At 39.5% G+C, this 18,425-nt stretch overlaps 1 protein-coding gene across 1 annotated transcript in view; it reads right to left on the bottom strand.

Annotated features, from left to right (window-relative positions):
• The window catches only part of galnt16 (UDP-N-acetyl-alpha-D-galactosamine:polypeptide N-acetylgalactosaminyltransferase 16), a 63,957-nt gene extending 56,649 nt beyond the window's left edge, over nucleotides 1–7,308 (bottom strand). Inside the window, exon 1 of the mRNA XM_008288471.1 lies at nucleotides 6,906–7,308. Within this exon, the coding sequence (XP_008286693.1) occupies nucleotides 6,906–7,145 (240 nt within the window). The 5' untranslated portion in view covers nucleotides 7,146–7,308. The remainder of the gene's footprint in view (nucleotides 1–6,905) is intronic.
• Between the last annotated feature and the right edge of the window lie 11,117 nt (nucleotides 7,309–18,425).

Below are 18,425 nucleotides of genomic sequence, written 5' to 3'. Positions count from 1 at the left end.
ATAAAATATAATAAAATAAAATATAATTTGGGCACACATATGGCAGAAAAATTGCAAATGTTTTAAAAAAACAAAAAACCAAAACAGAAACGAGCCCTTGAAGCTCATTACCTGGTAATTATTATTCTGGTAAAAAAAAAAAAAAAATCAAATAAATGTATTAGGATTTGAAAAGAAAAAACCAAACACCTACATTAAAAAAACAAAAAAAGACTTACATGTCTTTGAAACTGCTGTAAAAATGCTGCATTAAAACATGAGGGATTTTCTTTCTTATCTGTAAGTTTGCTAATTATTTACATTCTTTGCTAACACAAACAAACATCCACTGATAAATAACTGGTCATCAGATTATCAAGAGTTCCTGTAATTTTAAGAAACCTTCAGTCATTCAGTGAAAACCAACAAACACAGAAACCAGAAGAAGAACAACGACGACGTCCAAACTTTATCTAACGACTGCAGCGTTTCTGCTATCAGCCTCTAAATCACCTTGTCGGGACACAAGCAGCACAAGTGCAGCTCTAAATTTACCACCACTGTTCATTTAAGCAGATTTATCTTCTGTGACAGGGAGAAAAAAAACACAATAAGTTTCTCTCACCGGCTATAAAACACGAACATACCAGAGTTCTGACCTCTTACAAGATCTCGTATCGCTCAGTAATCCTCAAGTATCATCGTGGAGAAATATCAAAAGCTGCTACAATAATTTAAAAAAAAAAGGTACTCTGAGGATAATAAGTCAAAAATAACAGAAGGCACTTCAGGGCTCCAACCACTGAATTAAATATGAACTTCGTCTGGGAGATGAACTCGTCTGCTGCTGCTTTGAGTTAAAAGATCCAACAAATGGAGTGAAAACGTGGCTGACGGACGAAGACGGAGCAACATCAGATCATCGTTTAGTCTCATTTATAATCAGCTCTCAGGTCATCCAGGCAAGAAATGATTCTCCTTTTATCAGAAAACCTGCTTATTTCCTCTAAAAACACTTTTATAATTCACCAGCAGCAGAGTACAGATTTAAATTTTCATTTTTTTCCTTTTGACATTTGAGAAAAAACAACTAATATGAAGAAATTTAACAGAAATTATTCCTAAAAATTAAATTACAGAACTATGATTTACAAATGCAAGTGGTTTAGTCGTTTCAGACTCAGTTATGCTGCTAAATTTTACTCTTTATTTGTTCATTTTACAAAGATGCTGAACACTTTTGAGAGTTTTTAAACAGAAAATAGCTGCTGATTAATTTTTTCAGATGTTTGGACGCAAAATTTTGCAAGAAAAAATGAAAATCATGTCAAAAATGCAGGACAGGACAAACTTTTACACAAGTACAGACGTTTAATAAGAAGAGAACTTTAAAATATTTGTCCTTTAGTGTTGATTGGTTGTTATTTGTGATGTGTAACCAATCAGATGGTGCTGTGGGCGGGACTTTAGTGCACATAAAACAGATTTTTATGCATATTTTAAAGTATCGCACAAGAAAAAGTTAATGGAAAAAGGCAACAATTTGGAAAACAAAAAGCTTTGGTGCTTGCTTAAAGAGATAAAGTTTTTTAAGTGTTAAGGCACTTAATGGGAGATGGAAACTGCTAACTGTAGCTGATCCGTTGTTTTTTCGTTGTTTTCGAAAAGCATGAAACGCGTCCAAAGCTAGCTAGCGTGAAAGGATATTTACAAAGAGTTTTTCTCTCTAAAGTGACCAAAGCTTTGTCAATTTTTTTTAACTGCCTCTGAGTTTTTTTAGCAGTTGCTAAACGACTAATTTTGTTTATTCCAGCTAACGTAGCCAACAGCGCCCCCTGGTGACGACACCACGCAGCCTGAAGTTAATGAAAACAAGTCAAAGTCGCACTTTTTTTCCTGTATTTTTGCAACAACTCAAAAGTTTGCTTTGAATTTAAGTTGAAAGCTATAAGAAAAGACAACTGGCTGTTACTTGTGACTACAGATAGACAGAAGAGGCTGCATCAGAGCCAAAGTAGCACTTTTTAAAAAATTTAACAGATCGGGAATCAGTTTTAAATAATATCAGTACAGATAATTGGAGAAATGAACTAGGCCAGTAATTCCCCTACAGGCTCTGGTAGAAAACCGTAAACTAAACTAATACACACTAAGACCTGATGCCAAGTGAAAGCAGAGACTCGAGGACAGAAAATATGAAAGTCTGACCTAAAGTTCCTCTTTGGTTGTCGATTGAACCCCTAAAAACTCTCTCTGTGTATAAAAATTACAAATGTCGCCGTTTTTTCCGTAAAAATAATCTTTTCCTCTGTCACTCTACTCTGTTGTTTGCTTCTATTCGCTGCAGCTCAGCACACCAGCTCACCCACAACACTGTAAAACTCCTCAAAGCTACACAAGAGCCGGTTAAAACGTTGGAGTTCTGTGTGATTGAGCTGGAAACTGATTTTGAAGATTGACACAGAACGCAGGATTTATTCTTCAGGTTTGTTTCATATGAAACCCTGGAAGTCTACGGCCACGCTTACACATCGCCGGTATTTACAAAAACGGATCTACGTATTCAAAAATAACATTGTTCACACCAGATCATTTAAAAAAAAATCTTTACACAAACCGGCATAAACACGTCGTTAAGAGCTGCTGTGCCAGACCTATAGGGGGCAGTGTAACGAGAAGCATAAAGCCATGCTAACCAATCAGAATCCTGATAAAAACACAACAACAAATCCGCATCGGGGACCACAACCACTACAGCAGCGCCCCTACAGCATCCATTTCTATCACAGAAGCCAAACTGCAAACATGGTCGCACACATATGACGCTGATGACGCTTTAGTCGCACACTGTGACGTCCAACTCCGTGTCCTCATGTCCACATGCAAACGTAAAGACGGAGTTTTTCCAAATCTCCACTTTGGCCGTAGTTGTTTTAGATATGATTGTTTTTGGTGACTTGTAGCTTCATGTGTGTGTAAACTTTTTGAAATTGAAATATCACCGTTTTTGCAATGTGTAAACGGGGCCTAAATCAGTGGCTTTGAATCTGTTTTTTGAGCATTTCCACCTAAAAGCTGCTGTTTCAAGGTAGAAAACCGCTCAGCCACGGTGTTTGCTGCTTGTTTCACTTGTCTTTTTGCAAAAACAACACATGATGGACGCGTTAGCAAGGTTAAAAAAGAATCGATTTTCAGCAGAAAGAAACTCCACAAAACAGATTTTCTCATCCAGTTCTCATGAGACCTACGTGGTCACCAGCTTTTCTGCCAAACTGTTCTGATTAGTCCACATGAGAGACGTTCTACATCCATTTCTGAGCTGGAAAACACTGACCTCATGTATTTCTCTGGACCGATTTGACGACATCCGCGCCAGAGACAATCAGATTTTAAACACACTCGCAGCACTGATGAAGCAGATTAGCTGCAGAGTTCTGGAGCTAAACTCTCAACAAACAACCGACTCGAACTTGGACCGGCGCGCGTTTACGCAGCGAACGAAACCGCGTTTTAGGAGATGACGAGTTGTGAAAGTGGCCAAATCGCAGCAGCAGAACTGGAGCTGTGCAAGCTGGTGGAGGCGTGGAGTTTGTGTTTGCGGCGCTGTAATGGAACATGTAGTTAATCTGAGCTCAGACACGATTGTTAACAGCACATTTAACCCAATTCTCCCGTCAAGTGTTTATACGCTCACATGTCAAGGAGGAGAAATTGTTGCCGAGTTAGTCAGAATACAGTCTAATGGGGAAGTGTGAGAACCGCTGGATCTTGAATTAAAGATTTAAAATCAAGAAACGTGACCAAATGTGTGACGGTAGAAGGATGAAGACACGGTGACGGATGTTCAGATGAGCAGCTGCCGGTTACTGAAAGTGTTAAAAACTGAAGGATGACAACGGTGGGAAACGAGACGCCGCTCAGAGGGAACAAGAGGGAAAAACCTCCGCAGATGATGTCATTAGTGAATGAAATGCTGCTAATGAACGCACTTAAATACTTAAAGAGAGAGAAAGAAGAGAGGAGAGAGGGAGGGAAAAGAGGAGAGAGAAGGATTAAACAATGAAAGAAAGAAATGAGATCAGACAGAAGGACCAAAGAGAAAGAATGAAAGAAGGGAGGAAAAAGAGAAAAGGATGGTAGAAAAGAAATAATGTATGAAAAAGAAAGAAAGAAAGAATAAAGGAAATACAGAAATGAGCAAAACAGATTAAAAAGAAGGAAAAAGATGGATGGATGACAGAAAGAAACAAACGTGAGACGAGGAAAAGAAAAGAAAGATGAACAAAGAAAAAGATGAGAAGAACTGTGAAGGAAGGAGTGATTAGAGGAAAGACGGTAAGGAAAGGAGGTCAGACAGAAGGAAGGAAACAAGGAAGCAGAAATAACAAATTGGAGAGATGGAGATTAAAAGACAGAAAGTGAAGAGAAGAAATCATAAAATAGGAAAAGATGGGAGGAAAAGAAAGAAATGATGTGGATGAAGTGAGCAGAAGAGAAAAGAGAACAGCAACAAATGAGGAAACAAACAAACAAAAGAATCAAAGAAAGAAAGAAACATGGAAAGAGGATGGAGAGGAGGTAAAAAACAAAAAAAGACAACTATAAAAAGACACAAACGAAAGAAAGAAAGACAAATACAGGAAGAGGATGGACAGGAGGAAGAAAGAAAGAAAGAAAGAAAGAAAGAAAGAAAGAAAGAAAGAAAGAAAGAANAAGAAAGAAAGAAAGAAAGAAAGAAAGAAAGAAAGAAAGAAAGAAAGAAAGAAAGAAAGAAAGAAAGACAAATACAGGAAGAGGATGGACAGGAGATAAAAAGAAAGAAAGAAAGACAACAAAAAAATTAAAGAAAATAGAAAATAAGAGAAAGAGAGAACGAAAGAACAGAAAAGAAGAACAACAGACAGCAGCAGCGTTTCTCGGTCAGACTGAGAACAAACTGTCAGGTTGGTGTTGGAGGTCGACGACCTGTTTACAGAGAAAACACTGACGTGAGTCCAAAGATCTGAGCTTCATGTTCTGCAGAGAAGATCCACGCTGGTCTCTTTACCACAACCTGCAGAGTTCAGCTTCAGCGTCTGAATTATTAAACCTGAGAACAACGTTTTAATGATGGGTCCGCTGCAGAACGTCGACATGTTGGCACACACACACACACACCTTCTTACTGCTCCAGTGAGCTGAAGGAAGCTCTGACGTTTCTGTTAAACATGAGCACAACTGGAGGCATGTCACTGATCTGTGTGTGTGTGTTGGTGTGTGCAGGAGGAGGACTGCTCAGGTTTCCCCTGATTGGGGATCCAATAATCATATCTGGAGCAGAAGTTATTGGGCTTTGAGCTGCAGGTTTTGCATCTTTTTACACTTAATGCAACAGCAGATCTGCACACAGTTTCTAATCAAAGTCTGCAGAAGGACAACAGATCAGTTTTCCTCCTTTTAGTGATCAAATAATCTCGTTTTTAGCAGAAATTAAACAGATTTAAGTTAGTTTTACTGCATTCCTTCAGCTACAGGTCGTGCATCTCTTTACATTTCATGCAACCTGCACAGATGTTCTGAAAATGTTTTAGATTAAACTGAAATCATCTCCAGTTTCTACTTTAACTGCATGTGTTTTAGAGAACAGCTCAGTTTTCCTCCTTTTGCTGATCAAATAATCACATCTGGAGCAGAAGTTATTGGGCGTAAAGCTGCAGGTTTTGCATCTTTTTACACTTAATGCAACAGAAAATCTGCACACATTCTCTAATCAAAGTCTGCAGAAGTAAAACAGCTCAGTTTTTCCCTTTTGCTGATCAAATAACACGTTTGTAGCAGAAATGAATCTGATTTAAGGGACTTTCACTCTCACTTATATCTCTATAGCTCCAGGTCGTGCATCTCTTTACATTTCATGCAACCTGCACAGATTTTCTCACCCAAGCTGCTATTTTTTTCTTTGTAGTAAACTGAAATCATCTCCATCAATCTTCACCATCTCAGAGCACAACTGGAGGTTTCGTTATTGATCCGTCTGTCGGTGTGTCTGCAGAAGGAGAACAGCTCTGTTGCTGGTGATCAAATAATCATATCTGAAGCAGAAATGAATGAGCTTTCAGGTAGTTTCACCTGCATCTCCTGAATGTTGCACAGATTTTCTAATCTGAGCTGTCAGGTCTTTCATAGTAAACTGAAACAAGCTCCAGCGTTTCAACCTCAGAGCACAACTGGATGCATTTCATCAATCTGTGGTGGTTTCTGCAGGAGAGCAGCTCATTTTTTCCCCACTTTGGTGCTCCAATCATCAAGTCTGAAGCAGATATTAATCAGCTTTTTCCCTCCTAAAGCACAGATTTTCTACCATAAACTGACATCTTTTAAATCGTAAACTGAAAGAAGCAGCATTTCTACAACACCTCAGAGCACAACTGGATGTGTTTCAGACAACAGCTCCTGTTTTCTCCCTTTTGCTGATCAAACAATCATCTCTGAAGCAGAAATGAACGCGTTGTAAGCTACAGGTTTTGCATCTCTTCTCCTCCTAATGCGAGCTGCGCTGGTTTCCTAATGTGACCCAGTCCCAGCGGAACCCGCTCCCAGCAGGCTCTGGAGACCACCACACCTACACAACACAGAGGTTCAACTCCTGCAGGACCCGATGTGACTGAAACGGGCCTCTAATGACACCCTGTAGGTGGGATCCTCTCAGGAGAAGCCCGTGTTTTCCACCTCACATGTGCGCAAAAATGGGTTACGAGGCGCACGACGCGCAGGACTTATGGCAAAGCCTCTTACGTGGTGCTCGAGGTTCTCTGGGCTACACAAAGAGAAGCTGGAGCTGTTAGTCCCAGCTGTGCACCTCCACCTCCTCCATCACCCTCCACACATCAACATGCAGCACACACTCTCCTGCAGCTCCTCATTCCTCCCCTCCGGCGCACACTCACTATCAGCGGGATGGTCCTGTCGTCCCGGTGGATGATCTCCAGCCGCCCGGGCACCGCCGCCTTCTGCCCGTGGCCCCTTCCTCCTCCAGCTCCAGCGCCGCCGCCGCCGCCGCGAGTCTGCGACGCCGACGACGATGCAGCCGCCGACTGGGGCTTGTTGTCCTGCCACAGGTAATAAAACGTCCCCAGGATCCACGCAACGGTCAGAATGGCGATGGCGTTGGCCCGTATCCTGCGCATGGTGAGCCCATACGGAGGGCTCCGGAGGCGAGCTGGCTATCCGGGGTGTGTGTCGCTGCAGTCGGCGGCAGAAGGTGCAGCCTCCTCCTCCGCCCCGCCGGTGATGGTTGAAGGCGCAGCGCAGTGAACGCAGCCGCTCCGCGTCTCTCTCTGCTGGGATTTGCGCACTGACGGAGCCGCGGTCCTAGCGCCGAGTCATATCACCATCCAGCCGGAGGAGGAGGAGGAGGAGGGGGAGGAGGAGGAGGAAGAGGAGGATGTCCAACCTGCATCCAGCCGCTCAGACCCACGTTTGTGTGCAGATCAGAGGCGAGGAGGAGAAATCTGAGGCTCGCGTCCCTGTTTCTGCTCGTTCGCTCCACTTTCACTCCCCCCGAGAGAAAATCTGCGGCTGGTTTAACTTACAAGAACATCACCTCTTTCCCTTTAAAAGCCAAAGCCCTTCCCCTTGTCTGGATCTTCTTGTATAATGTAGCATTAAGAGCAGCGCTGGAGAGTAACTGAGTACATTTACTCGAGTACTGCACAGGTGTGAGGTGCTTTTAGTTACTGAGAGTCAAATGATCCAGCCTCAACTCCAAACACGTTACTAGAACTTTACAAATTTGTTATCGCGGGAATTCGGTCTGTTGTTGTTTTTACTATGTTTTATATATGCAGTTTTTTTTTTTTTTTTTTTAAACATTTAATTTACCAAATATTCTGCATTTCTTGTAGATTTCCAGCAGGTATCGTCACTAACCAGGACACAAAGAGCAGTGCCAGATAGTAACTAAGTACATTTACTCGAGTACTCCAGCTGGAACAGGGTTGAGAATAACTTTCAGAGTCAAATATTGTAACTTTTACCGCCAAGTCATTTTACCATCTTTTTACAAATTTGTTGTTGTGGAAATACATTTTTTTTGCGTTTATTTTTGTAATTTTTTTTAATATACAGTTTGTTATCTTTAATATAAATTACATTTAATTAACCAAATATGTGTTATTTATTAATAGATTTCCTGCAGGAATTATCTCTAAACAGTTTATAATGTAGCATTAAGAGTAGGACTGGATAGTAACTGAGTACATTTACTCGAGTACTGCACAGGTTTGCGATGCTTTCACTTACTGGAAGACAAATATCGTACCTTTAACTCTCCTTCATTCTACCATATTTTTACAAATGCATACATTTGGTTTGCAGGATTTTTCAATCTGAGCGTTTGTTCTGCCTGAAATTCAATTCAACTAAATGTAATTTACCAGATATTTGGTCTGATTTCCAACAGGTATCGTCACAAAACATTTGTTAATGTAAGAATTTGGTTTGTCGGATTTGTCACAGTTTTGCCACCGAGAGCTTCTTCTGACTCAACTTTATTTAAACTGTATTTATTTAACCAGTTACTAAGTATTTATTGATGGATTTCATGCATTGAGACGAGTAATTAGGTACATTTACTCGAGTACTGCACTTGGAGCAGGTTTAAGAGTAAATGTTAGAGTCAAATATTGTACTTTGAGCTCCACTACATTTATAGGTGTAAAGTTTCTTTTTTTATGAGATGATGAGTATTTTTTTAGACAGGAGCTGTTTTTACCTTTGACATGTTTCGACTGTCGCTTCAGTCTTCCATCTGACGTCTGTGGTGGTCTGTGGTCTTTATCAGCCGCTGGTTTCCTGGAGAAGCCCACTACATTTATTGAACAGCTGGAAATACTTGTTGCTTCAGTGCATCTGATTATTTTCTAACTGATTTCCTGCAGCTATTATCATTGGACTGAACATAATGTAGCAGCGGTGGAGAGTAACTAAGTACTTTTACTGTAATTACTCGCTACTTTAAAGATTAATTATATCAAATAATATTAAATCTGCCTTGTACTGTGACATCACTGCTTGATTCTGCATAAACATTTTCCCTTTTGACTATAAAATGCATCTCTCTGTCCATATGTGACACTTTTTTATTTCATTTACTGTAATTTTGTTAATGTGACAGTTTGATTTGTAGCATTTTTCACTGTTTTGCTTCTTAAATAAATGATCTGAGTGCCTTTTTTTTTTAGATTGTATTTATTTCACCAATTATTGCATATTTAATACTGGCTTTCTTTCATTTATCATCACTAAACACAAAGGATGAACACCAAACAAAGGGATTTCTCATGATTTGACAGCTCAAAGTTGGTTCCTTTTGAAGAGAAAATCCTGTAAAACAAAAGTCAAAGTCGTCACAAAACAACATCAGATGACTGATTAACTGTCGCCAAGAGCTGCTCAAAGAATCACTGGACTCATTGGGCTTCTTTATTATAATACTAGATTGTAAAATTCCCCGAGATGACTTGAATCTGTGCTTGATAAATAGAATTACATAGAATTAATTAAGCAAAAGAAACTAAGAAGATCAAAGGTGTTGACTTTGCTCTGACTTTCAGTATTAAAATTGGAGAAAAAGCAGCTCAGCAGTGGAACATGTTTGGTTATCAGGGTCATTGTGACAACTTTCAAGTCATTTTGACATTTTACGACTGGGTTTATGTTCAATCCTGCAGAAAATCTAAGAGAAAACTGACCACACATGGCTGCAAGTAAACACTCTTCATCTGTTATTTTAGTCAGAAAATAATTAAGAGTGTAAAACATTAAAAAGAGATTAAAAAAATGTCTCTTAGTGATACCTTAAGATCACTTTCTTTCAGTTTGCTATGACATAAAGCAGCAGTTTCTCACATTAGAAAAGCTAAAACCTGCAAATTTTGAGCACTTTTCTTGAACAATCAATTGTCTGATGGGTTTTCTGGTAATAAATGAATTAATTAATGAAGCAAAACGTAAACAGAGTTGCCTTTATTTGCCTTTATGACCACAATATGTGTGATTTTCATGTTTTTGAAGAATCCCTTCAACCAACAATTTCAAAATAATCCAGTTTCTCATCGACTTGTTGTGAAGTTCAACCATGCAGATACTTTATTCGTCCACGTTTACAGAAATGGGGCGCCTTTAATGGAGATAAATGCAGTTTTCTTTGTGTTGTTCGAAGCATTCAAATCAAATAATTTAAAAATAAATCAGGATGTGCTTGTTATTGCAGGAACCGCCTCCCTGTTGCTCTTCATCCACACACCATTCTGCACTTTTAATAGTGATTATTTCTTCCATATGAAGGGGTTCAAAATGGAAACCCGGTCCAACAAAAGCAGAAAGCATCAGGATGCAGTGCAGGCAAGTAAGAAAATATGTTAATTTAAATGAACTGACCCTTCGGTTTCTTCCGTACTGCTTCCGAATCTAAATGAAATCTGCACTTTCACTGCAACATATTTGTCCTCCCTATATAAGAAGACTCATTATTCTGCCAATGCATTTTTAAATTATGCATTTAAATTAAGTGCCTGCAGCTCAAACGGAGCACATTAAGCAATGCGGCTGAATTGATCAAGACTTCTACATGAATATTCAACTGCTCTCGATTTAATTCTGGATTTGCACAGATGACCTCCGCGGCTGCACGAATGAATCAGATGCACGCACACACACACACACACACACACACACACACACAGACACACACACACACAAATAGAAAAAAAATCTGAATACATTAGACTGAGTGGACCCCTCTTCAAAATCCATAACAGCCTCTAAACGGCTGCACACACCAGCAGAGAAATCAGAGCAGCAGAATAACACCCCAGAGGCACAACAGAGCTGAGGAGGCTGAAATTTTTCTCATCTTATTCCCGCTCGGCTACAAGAAACAAGAAAAACAGCCAACAGTATGAGCTCATCCAGCCCCACCTAGCAGCAGAAACACTCCACGGCAGCTGGGCCCAACGGCACAGCCAGCAGATCTGCTCGTCAGAAACGTAAAGGAACCCGATCCGGAGACGGCAGGGGAGCAGAGAGATCAATGCAGCTCTTGTGCCATTAATCTGTGATGCATTCAGGCAATTATTTCAGGAGGATTAACTGCTAGTGGTGGAGAGTTTCCCTTCAAATGAACACATCTGCTTATTTTGGGGTTTTTTAACATTTAGTGTTGCCACGTTCTGATAAGGCCTCGTTTATATGACTTGTAGTGGCTCTAAATAAAACTAAAACGCAAACAGGGCTTCATGCTTTATGCTTCACTTGTGAGTTTTTTCTTTGGTTGTTCCCACACAGATGCATTTTAACAGCACAGTCAGCCGCAAACAACTGAGTAGTTCTGACAAAACAGGAGAAAAGTCTCAAGGTTTTTTTTGCAACTGAGAAATTTTGTAAAATTGTCATTAAAATGTGTTTGGACAATAAAAAAAAACATCATTTTAAAAAAATATGCAAATAAATAATCAAATGTAAAACAACGAATAAACATTGGTTGACCCTCTAAACCCAAAACCTGCCATCAGTTTTAAAAGGCATGATTTTTAAAAATTATTTGTTTTTAAAGCAAAAATGACACCATTTATCACAGCCAGAAAGTGTAAGAAAACACACACAAAAAGAGAAAAAAATGCCTGTTTTCCAATTTTCCGAAGGTCCTCTGAAAAGATTCATATGCAACGTGTAAATCCATTAAGAAAAGCAACCACATCTAAGCTTAAAATTGTAGTATTTCATCAAAATCACTTTATTCTACATGTCTTTTGTATAAAAAAAATGACCAAAATAAAGTTTACACTAAATAGATTCTGTCAAAAATGAACATTTTTCTGTTCCAACAGTGAAGCTGTTAGTGTCTCAGCTGCAACATATGACTGCATAACTAACCGTCACATGACAACAATGATTCAAGTTTACCCTTAAAATGCTGATATTTAATCAAAAATCACTTTATCCTGCATGTCTCATTTAAGAAATTGCCAAAAATGAACCCTTTACTCAAACCAGATTCTTAAAAAAGCAAAAAATTCTGCGTTTCTCGCCACATTGTCAGTGACTCTGCTGCAACGAACAATGTGACAAGAATTGCTCAAGTTTGTGCTTAAAATCCTGATATCTCATGAAAATCCCTTTATTATATATGTCACTTTCTTTTAAAATGGCAAAAATGAACCTTTTAAACTAACAAAATTCTGTAAAATACAAAAAATTTTGTGCTTCTCGTCATAATAGCGAAGCCTTGAGTGACTCGGCTTCAACCAACAGTCAGATGATTAAAATTTTAAAATCCTGATATTTCATATTTTCAAGATAATTATCTTCCACATTACTCATTGAAAAAAAGCAAACAAATTAACAGATTGCACAAAGCAGATTCTGTCAAAAACAAAAAATTCTGCATTTCTTGGTGCAACCAGGAAGCCATGACTGACTCGACTGTGACCAACAGTTAAATGGCAAAAAAATCAGAAACTTTTCAGGTTGTGTTTACGCAGAGCAGAGAGAAGACAAGTACGAAAACCAATTAAAAATCAAAGTAGTGAATTATCTATAATATATAATATAGAATCATTATTTTCCCCCAGTATTGGTAACACCTGTGGACACTTGGAAAATCGTAATGCATGCTGATTTTATTTTTTGTGATTTTTGTAAAATAAATAATCCAAAAAAAATATGATTTTTTCCCGTGTATGGCATTTCAGCTTTGTCATACTGCACCAACAGTTTTCTCTACTTCTAGTCATGGTTGTTCTGTTTCCATAGAGGTGCAGGACTTTCTATCGCAGGGAAACTTGAGGCCACAGTGAGTAAAAATGCGAAAGGAGCACAGAAACTACCAGGGGCTCGGAAGGTTAAAGCGTGCTCGAGTTTGGTTTAACTGTGGATTCATTTGAAGCTCAGGTAAAAACTGCTAAAGACTGCAGGGATGAAAGCTGCTTTGAAGAATTCCTGAAGCAAACCACTGAACAATGTGAGGCCGAACCAGAACCGGCAACCGAAAGACGGAAACAAACGGCCGGACGGACACAGAGTGACGTCTCTACGAGGTCAAATAAGGTCATTTTTGACTTTAGTGTCTAAATATCTTATGGAATTATCTCCTGAGCTTCATCAACAATGAGAAAAAGCACAGCTCTGGCAGTTGTTCTGTTCATTTCTTCTACATGGCAGCCTTGGTTGCATAAGAAAATGATAAGAGTGAAAAGTAAATGAATAAAACTTACTGGAGTGATGCAACAGAGGCTGGCAGGGCAACAAACAGAAAGCAGCTGGAGAGCCAGAATCTAATTGAGTGTCTAAAGTCCAGAACTGAGGAAAAACAAATCCACAGAAACAGAATCCAAACATCACGTCGACACGAGGATCTGAACGGTAAACACAAGCTGCAAACAGGCAGATGAACAGGACCGAGTGGCAGCCGAACGACAAGACGACGCGTAAACACGGCGGCTGATTGGATGACGAGACACAGGTGAAGGTGACGGTCACGTAAGCACCAAAAAACACAGAGACGGCGAGTAAAAACCAGCACTGACACGAAATAAAACATGAAATCAACCACAAGAAAAACCTAAAGCGACCAAAAAACCCCCAACAAAGACCACAGTACCACCCTAATGGTAGAAATGCTCTGAGCATGGCCGCCCTTATACAACTATCTCCAGCACTGTTTGGGTTGCCAGGTTGCAAATACTCCTTAAATGGCCTGTTTAAGGCAGTTTTTCTGGAAAACAGCTGCAGCGAATCTGAATGTAAATCCATGTAATTACTAAACTACATGTATAATCATAGTCATGAAACGGAGGATAAACAAAGGGATTTTTTATAACTTGGCAACTCGGATTTGGTTCCTTTTAGGGTGTTTTAGAGCCACAATAATCTCACTTTCCCAGCTCATATCATAGAATAAAATGGTGTAACTGGAAAAGACTATTATTGTATCTGCTACATGGGAAAAAAAGACACTCTGGCTTGTTTGTATTTAAACTAATCACATTCGTTGTGGGCGAGGCTAAGCAAAGGATGTTGTGTTTAGTCAAAAGAGTGACAAGTAAATACATCGTGGTGGAACATTTGCATGTAGGAAGACGAGAGCTGTCATTAAAATGGATAACTCACCAAAGAAACCATCCATATCCATATGCAAACTTGAAATTTCCGTGTGGTAGGTTGTTAGCTGGAGGTTTTTGCTGTTGTTTTACCGTATAAAGTAAAATGGTAACACTTGCTGCCTAAAATGAGCAGCCAGTGGCAGGTTGACACCCATCGTCAACATCTGGTGAGTCAGACTAGAACCTCTGCAAGAACTACCCCTATAGAAGCTCTTCAGGATGGTTTTCGGGGCAGAAAAAAGTACCTAAACCAGGGAAGGTACTTCTGAGAGGCCCTGAAATACTGCTGCACAGCTTTCAACACTGATTGGTTGAAGACAAATGCTGATTGGTTGCACTTTGATAAGACAACAAGCACCATATTTCCTCAATCGGCATCTTTCCACTGCAGGAACTTGAGCCAACTGGGAGGTGAGGTGAACCTTTACAGGAACTGCAACGACTAATGGAGTTTACTGGATGTAGGAAATACAGCACAGAAGGGTTGTTCTGTTAGCCTATAAGGGTGAATTTTGCGTTTTCGATGGCGAGTTTTTAGAGAGGACTCTAAAAATAGAACATTCTAGGAACTAAAGTAAAACTTCCTGCTTAAAACTTTGCTTTGTGAAACGTTCTCAGAATGTTTTACGGACAAACAAAAAGATCTAGCTTGGTAGCCGATTCATTTTCCCAACTTCCTGTCGCACACATTCTTGCGTCTCCGTAAGTTAGTGCAAAATTTTTCTACGTACTCGAGGCAAATTCCGCACTGGAAGAAACACAAGGCAGAGTTTTACAAACACACCGGAGATCACGAAGGCTCCAGTAGGAATGAATGGAGTTCTGGTGGATTCGTATAGGAGCTGGCTTTGCGGTTGAAGCAACAGAAACGGTGGATTATGGGACCGTTTTTGCAGACATCTCACCGACCCTGAGTGTTTGCATTGGAAAGAAGCCCACTGAAGAGAAATCCGACAAAATTAAAGCTAAGAGCAGATTACTGATGAACTGTTGCTAAGTGTTGCGTGAAGGGATTCGTTGGATAATAGGATGGTCTTCACCTGGCTGTGACTTCATGCTGGATGACTACGATTGACCGTCTGACCTTGTAAATTTCCACGGTGACAGTTCAATTTAGTTTATCTTAACTGCTAAATCAAAAAAAAAAGGTACTGACTCAACCTTTGCTCTGATTTTCAATGTCCATTAAACGAATAAAATCCGTCACATAAAGCAGACAGAAACATTTTCAGCACTGACAGCGAAAAACCTTGTAAAAAAAAACCTTCGGCTTCACCGCAGCCAACAAACTTCTTTCTTTTACTCTCCAGCCTTTTAACTTCATCGGGTAATTTAATCGCTGCTCTATAAATGCACTTTGTAAAATTCAAAAGAAAAAAAAAAAAAGAAAAGTTCCAACGAGCTGCAGGCGGGGGTCGATCCGCCGCTGCTGCCTCTGGGAGATTAATCTCATTATGCATGTAAGCCGTCTATTCCCCGTCACGGAGAGGCCTGTCAGCATCCGGCATGTGAACGTGGGGAGGGAAGGTCACCGAGGTCGCAGCCACATCTGGCTCAGGGCTGCAGATATTGGTCTTCATTCGTGCGGACAGTTCAGCGCCGCTCGCTGCTCTGCTGTCACTGTTATCTGCGGGAAAGACAGTGACGCCCCAAAGCAGCGACGGGGAAGCCTTTACACATTCAGACAAGGAGAGGATGGAAGTGTCGGCGCTGGCGGCTGAGCTGGGAAACGCTGCACACATCTCGAGTCCGATTGCACTTTTCATTCTGCTTTAGACCCAACAAGCCGGACCTTAACTGGCTCCGCAACGTCAAGATCAGTGGGCAAGGAGAGGAAACGATGGCGGCGTGTGGAGTTTCCATGTCAACAATCCATCTGAGATACATGGAAAGACAAAGATCCACGGCCCCATGTCAGCCGTTAAAGACCAAAGAGGGGAAAAAAGAGCTAAATTTAACATAAGGGTGGGAGCTAAAACTTCAAAGTTGGGCTGCTATGTGCCAAAAAGAGACAAGATAAAGGTCAGTCCTGCTCAGATTATCACAAATTATCTTATTTGCCTCAAATTTTTATAGCATAAAATATGGATACTTGTAAAGATGTGAGACATTTTAGCTTGTTATATCAAACGCTTTTCAAAAATCGCAGCGCGTTTTTCAGACATTGCAATTTGAAGCTATGTTTAAAGAACTACCGTAATTTCCAGACTACTGAGCCCACCTGAATATAAGCCGCACCCACTGACTTTAAAAAGAAAACAAGTTTTGTACATACGCACTTGTCTGTAAGCTGCAGGTGTCCACGTTGTAACATGAGATATTTACACAGAAAGATTTTTTAAACTTTTAATTAAATACGTACCGGTAACATACGCAAATACCGTAAATGCTTTTTCCTGAACTGTAACATGGCTGGTTAAGACAATAAAACATCCAGCAGCCTACCAGGAAAAGTCATTGATCACTATCTTCATCTTCCTCCTGCACTAAAACCACTAAAGTCGTCTTCTTCAATGTCGGAATTGAACAGCCTCAGAATTACTTGGTCACAAACTTCCTCAGTCTCTCTTTCGTTGTCGCTCTCAATGTCACTTTCGTCTCGAGGCAAATTCATAAAAATTGTAAAAATCCATAAATTAGCCCCATGATTGTTTAAGCTGCAGTGTTCAAAGTGTTTGAAAAAAGTATCAGCTAATAGTCCAGAAATTACGGTATTTATTTTTTATAAACAACCTGTTATTCCCCCAATATTTGCCTTGATTCCATTAATTGAGAATCCTTAATATTGAACACATGAACTGAATAATCTCTGGTTATGGTTGAGTTGCATTATTTAAAAAAAATTCAAGTGGTCATGGTGGGTCACATCTTTAACCTCATTAACAAAAAGGCTGATTATACAGAGGTCATCTAGTGATATTTTCTGAACCAACTGTATCTGCATGTCACAATAATACAAAAGAAAACGTGTAGAATATGTTTTAATATGAAATATTTGGTCACAAATTACTTTTATTCATAGCAAAAGGAGCAGCTATGACAAGCTGTGCTACAAAAACACAAATACTAGGCAGTAGTCTGATCCAAGTCAAGCAGCATGCTGGAGTTTCACAATGTAACTACGATTTAATGTTTTTAATATGAGCATATTGTTCATTTTCTGACCCCACTTTGTAGGAACAAACTGGTTTGGTTTGGAGGAGACTTCTCATGTAGGTTTGTTTCATTTCTCTGTGAATCATGACTGCATTAGGTCATTAGGATGACTTCAGCATAATACAACGATGATCAAATACCGCTGGGATGGAGGAATCGGATGTACGTTAGTGGTTATTGTGTTCACTGTTCGATAAGATCAAAATGGATTCTCCCGCTTTGTGTTTCATTGAGAATAAAGTTCGAGAGCAAAGTCACAGCTGTGCAGAAAAGTGTGAGAACATGTATATTTATAGGAAGAGTTTATCCTCGAGCATCTCTTCCAATAAGTTTGTGAATTCAATAAGTCTAATTGGTAAGAGAGCAGTCAACAGTGAGACAATCAATATGTTTCTACACAGTTGGGTCCAATAACTGAATAAAACAGATGCCAGTTATATTTGGAGAACTCTTAACTCGATTTAACTTGGATCAGACCATCCGCCACTGTTTTTGTTTTTCTGGTACAACTTGCTGCTCGATCGGTTATAAACGTATTCTACGTGTTTGATTTCGTATTATCGTGACTTGAAGCTACATGTGGTTTGGAAAATATCACTAGCTGACTTCTGCATCGTCAATGTTGTTGTTAATTTGTGCTGAAAGACGAGATTTTTCATATTTCAACTCGTCCATAACCAGCGACTGTTTGATCTATTTGTACGCAATAATGTAGATTCTCGATCAATGACAGGATGAGAAATAACAAAGAAAATTTCAGGTTTTTATCTTTAACGGTTGCAGAGATGATGTCGTTCAAACAACGTTGAATTTCACTGTGCGGAAAATCTGAGCAATTTTTTATTTTCTTTTTAAGTTTCTCGTAATGCATTTGATATATTACGCTAAAATTTCACAACTATCTTTATAAATACACACAGTTTATGAAACTGTTCTAAAAATTTGATCCTTTGAGACGGACTCGTTTTTATCTCATCTTATTTGTGACTTAAACAGTCCGACTTCAATTTAAGTTCTCACCCAATGTGTTAATTTTCATAGTTTGTCCCTTTTCGACATCCAACATGGGACTGTGGAGCTTATGGATATTTTTAACAATAATTACAGATATTTTACTTCTATTTGATTACTTGTTCTATTTTATATTTG

This window comes from Stegastes partitus, unplaced genomic scaffold, assembly GCF_000690725.1.
Source record: "Stegastes partitus isolate 25-593 unplaced genomic scaffold, Stegastes_partitus-1.0.2 Scaffold560, whole genome shotgun sequence".
Classification (NCBI taxonomy): Eukaryota; Metazoa; Chordata; class Actinopteri; family Pomacentridae; genus Stegastes; species Stegastes partitus.
Note: the sequence above shows the minus strand (reverse complement) of the source record. Positions and strands in the feature narration are given on the sequence as shown.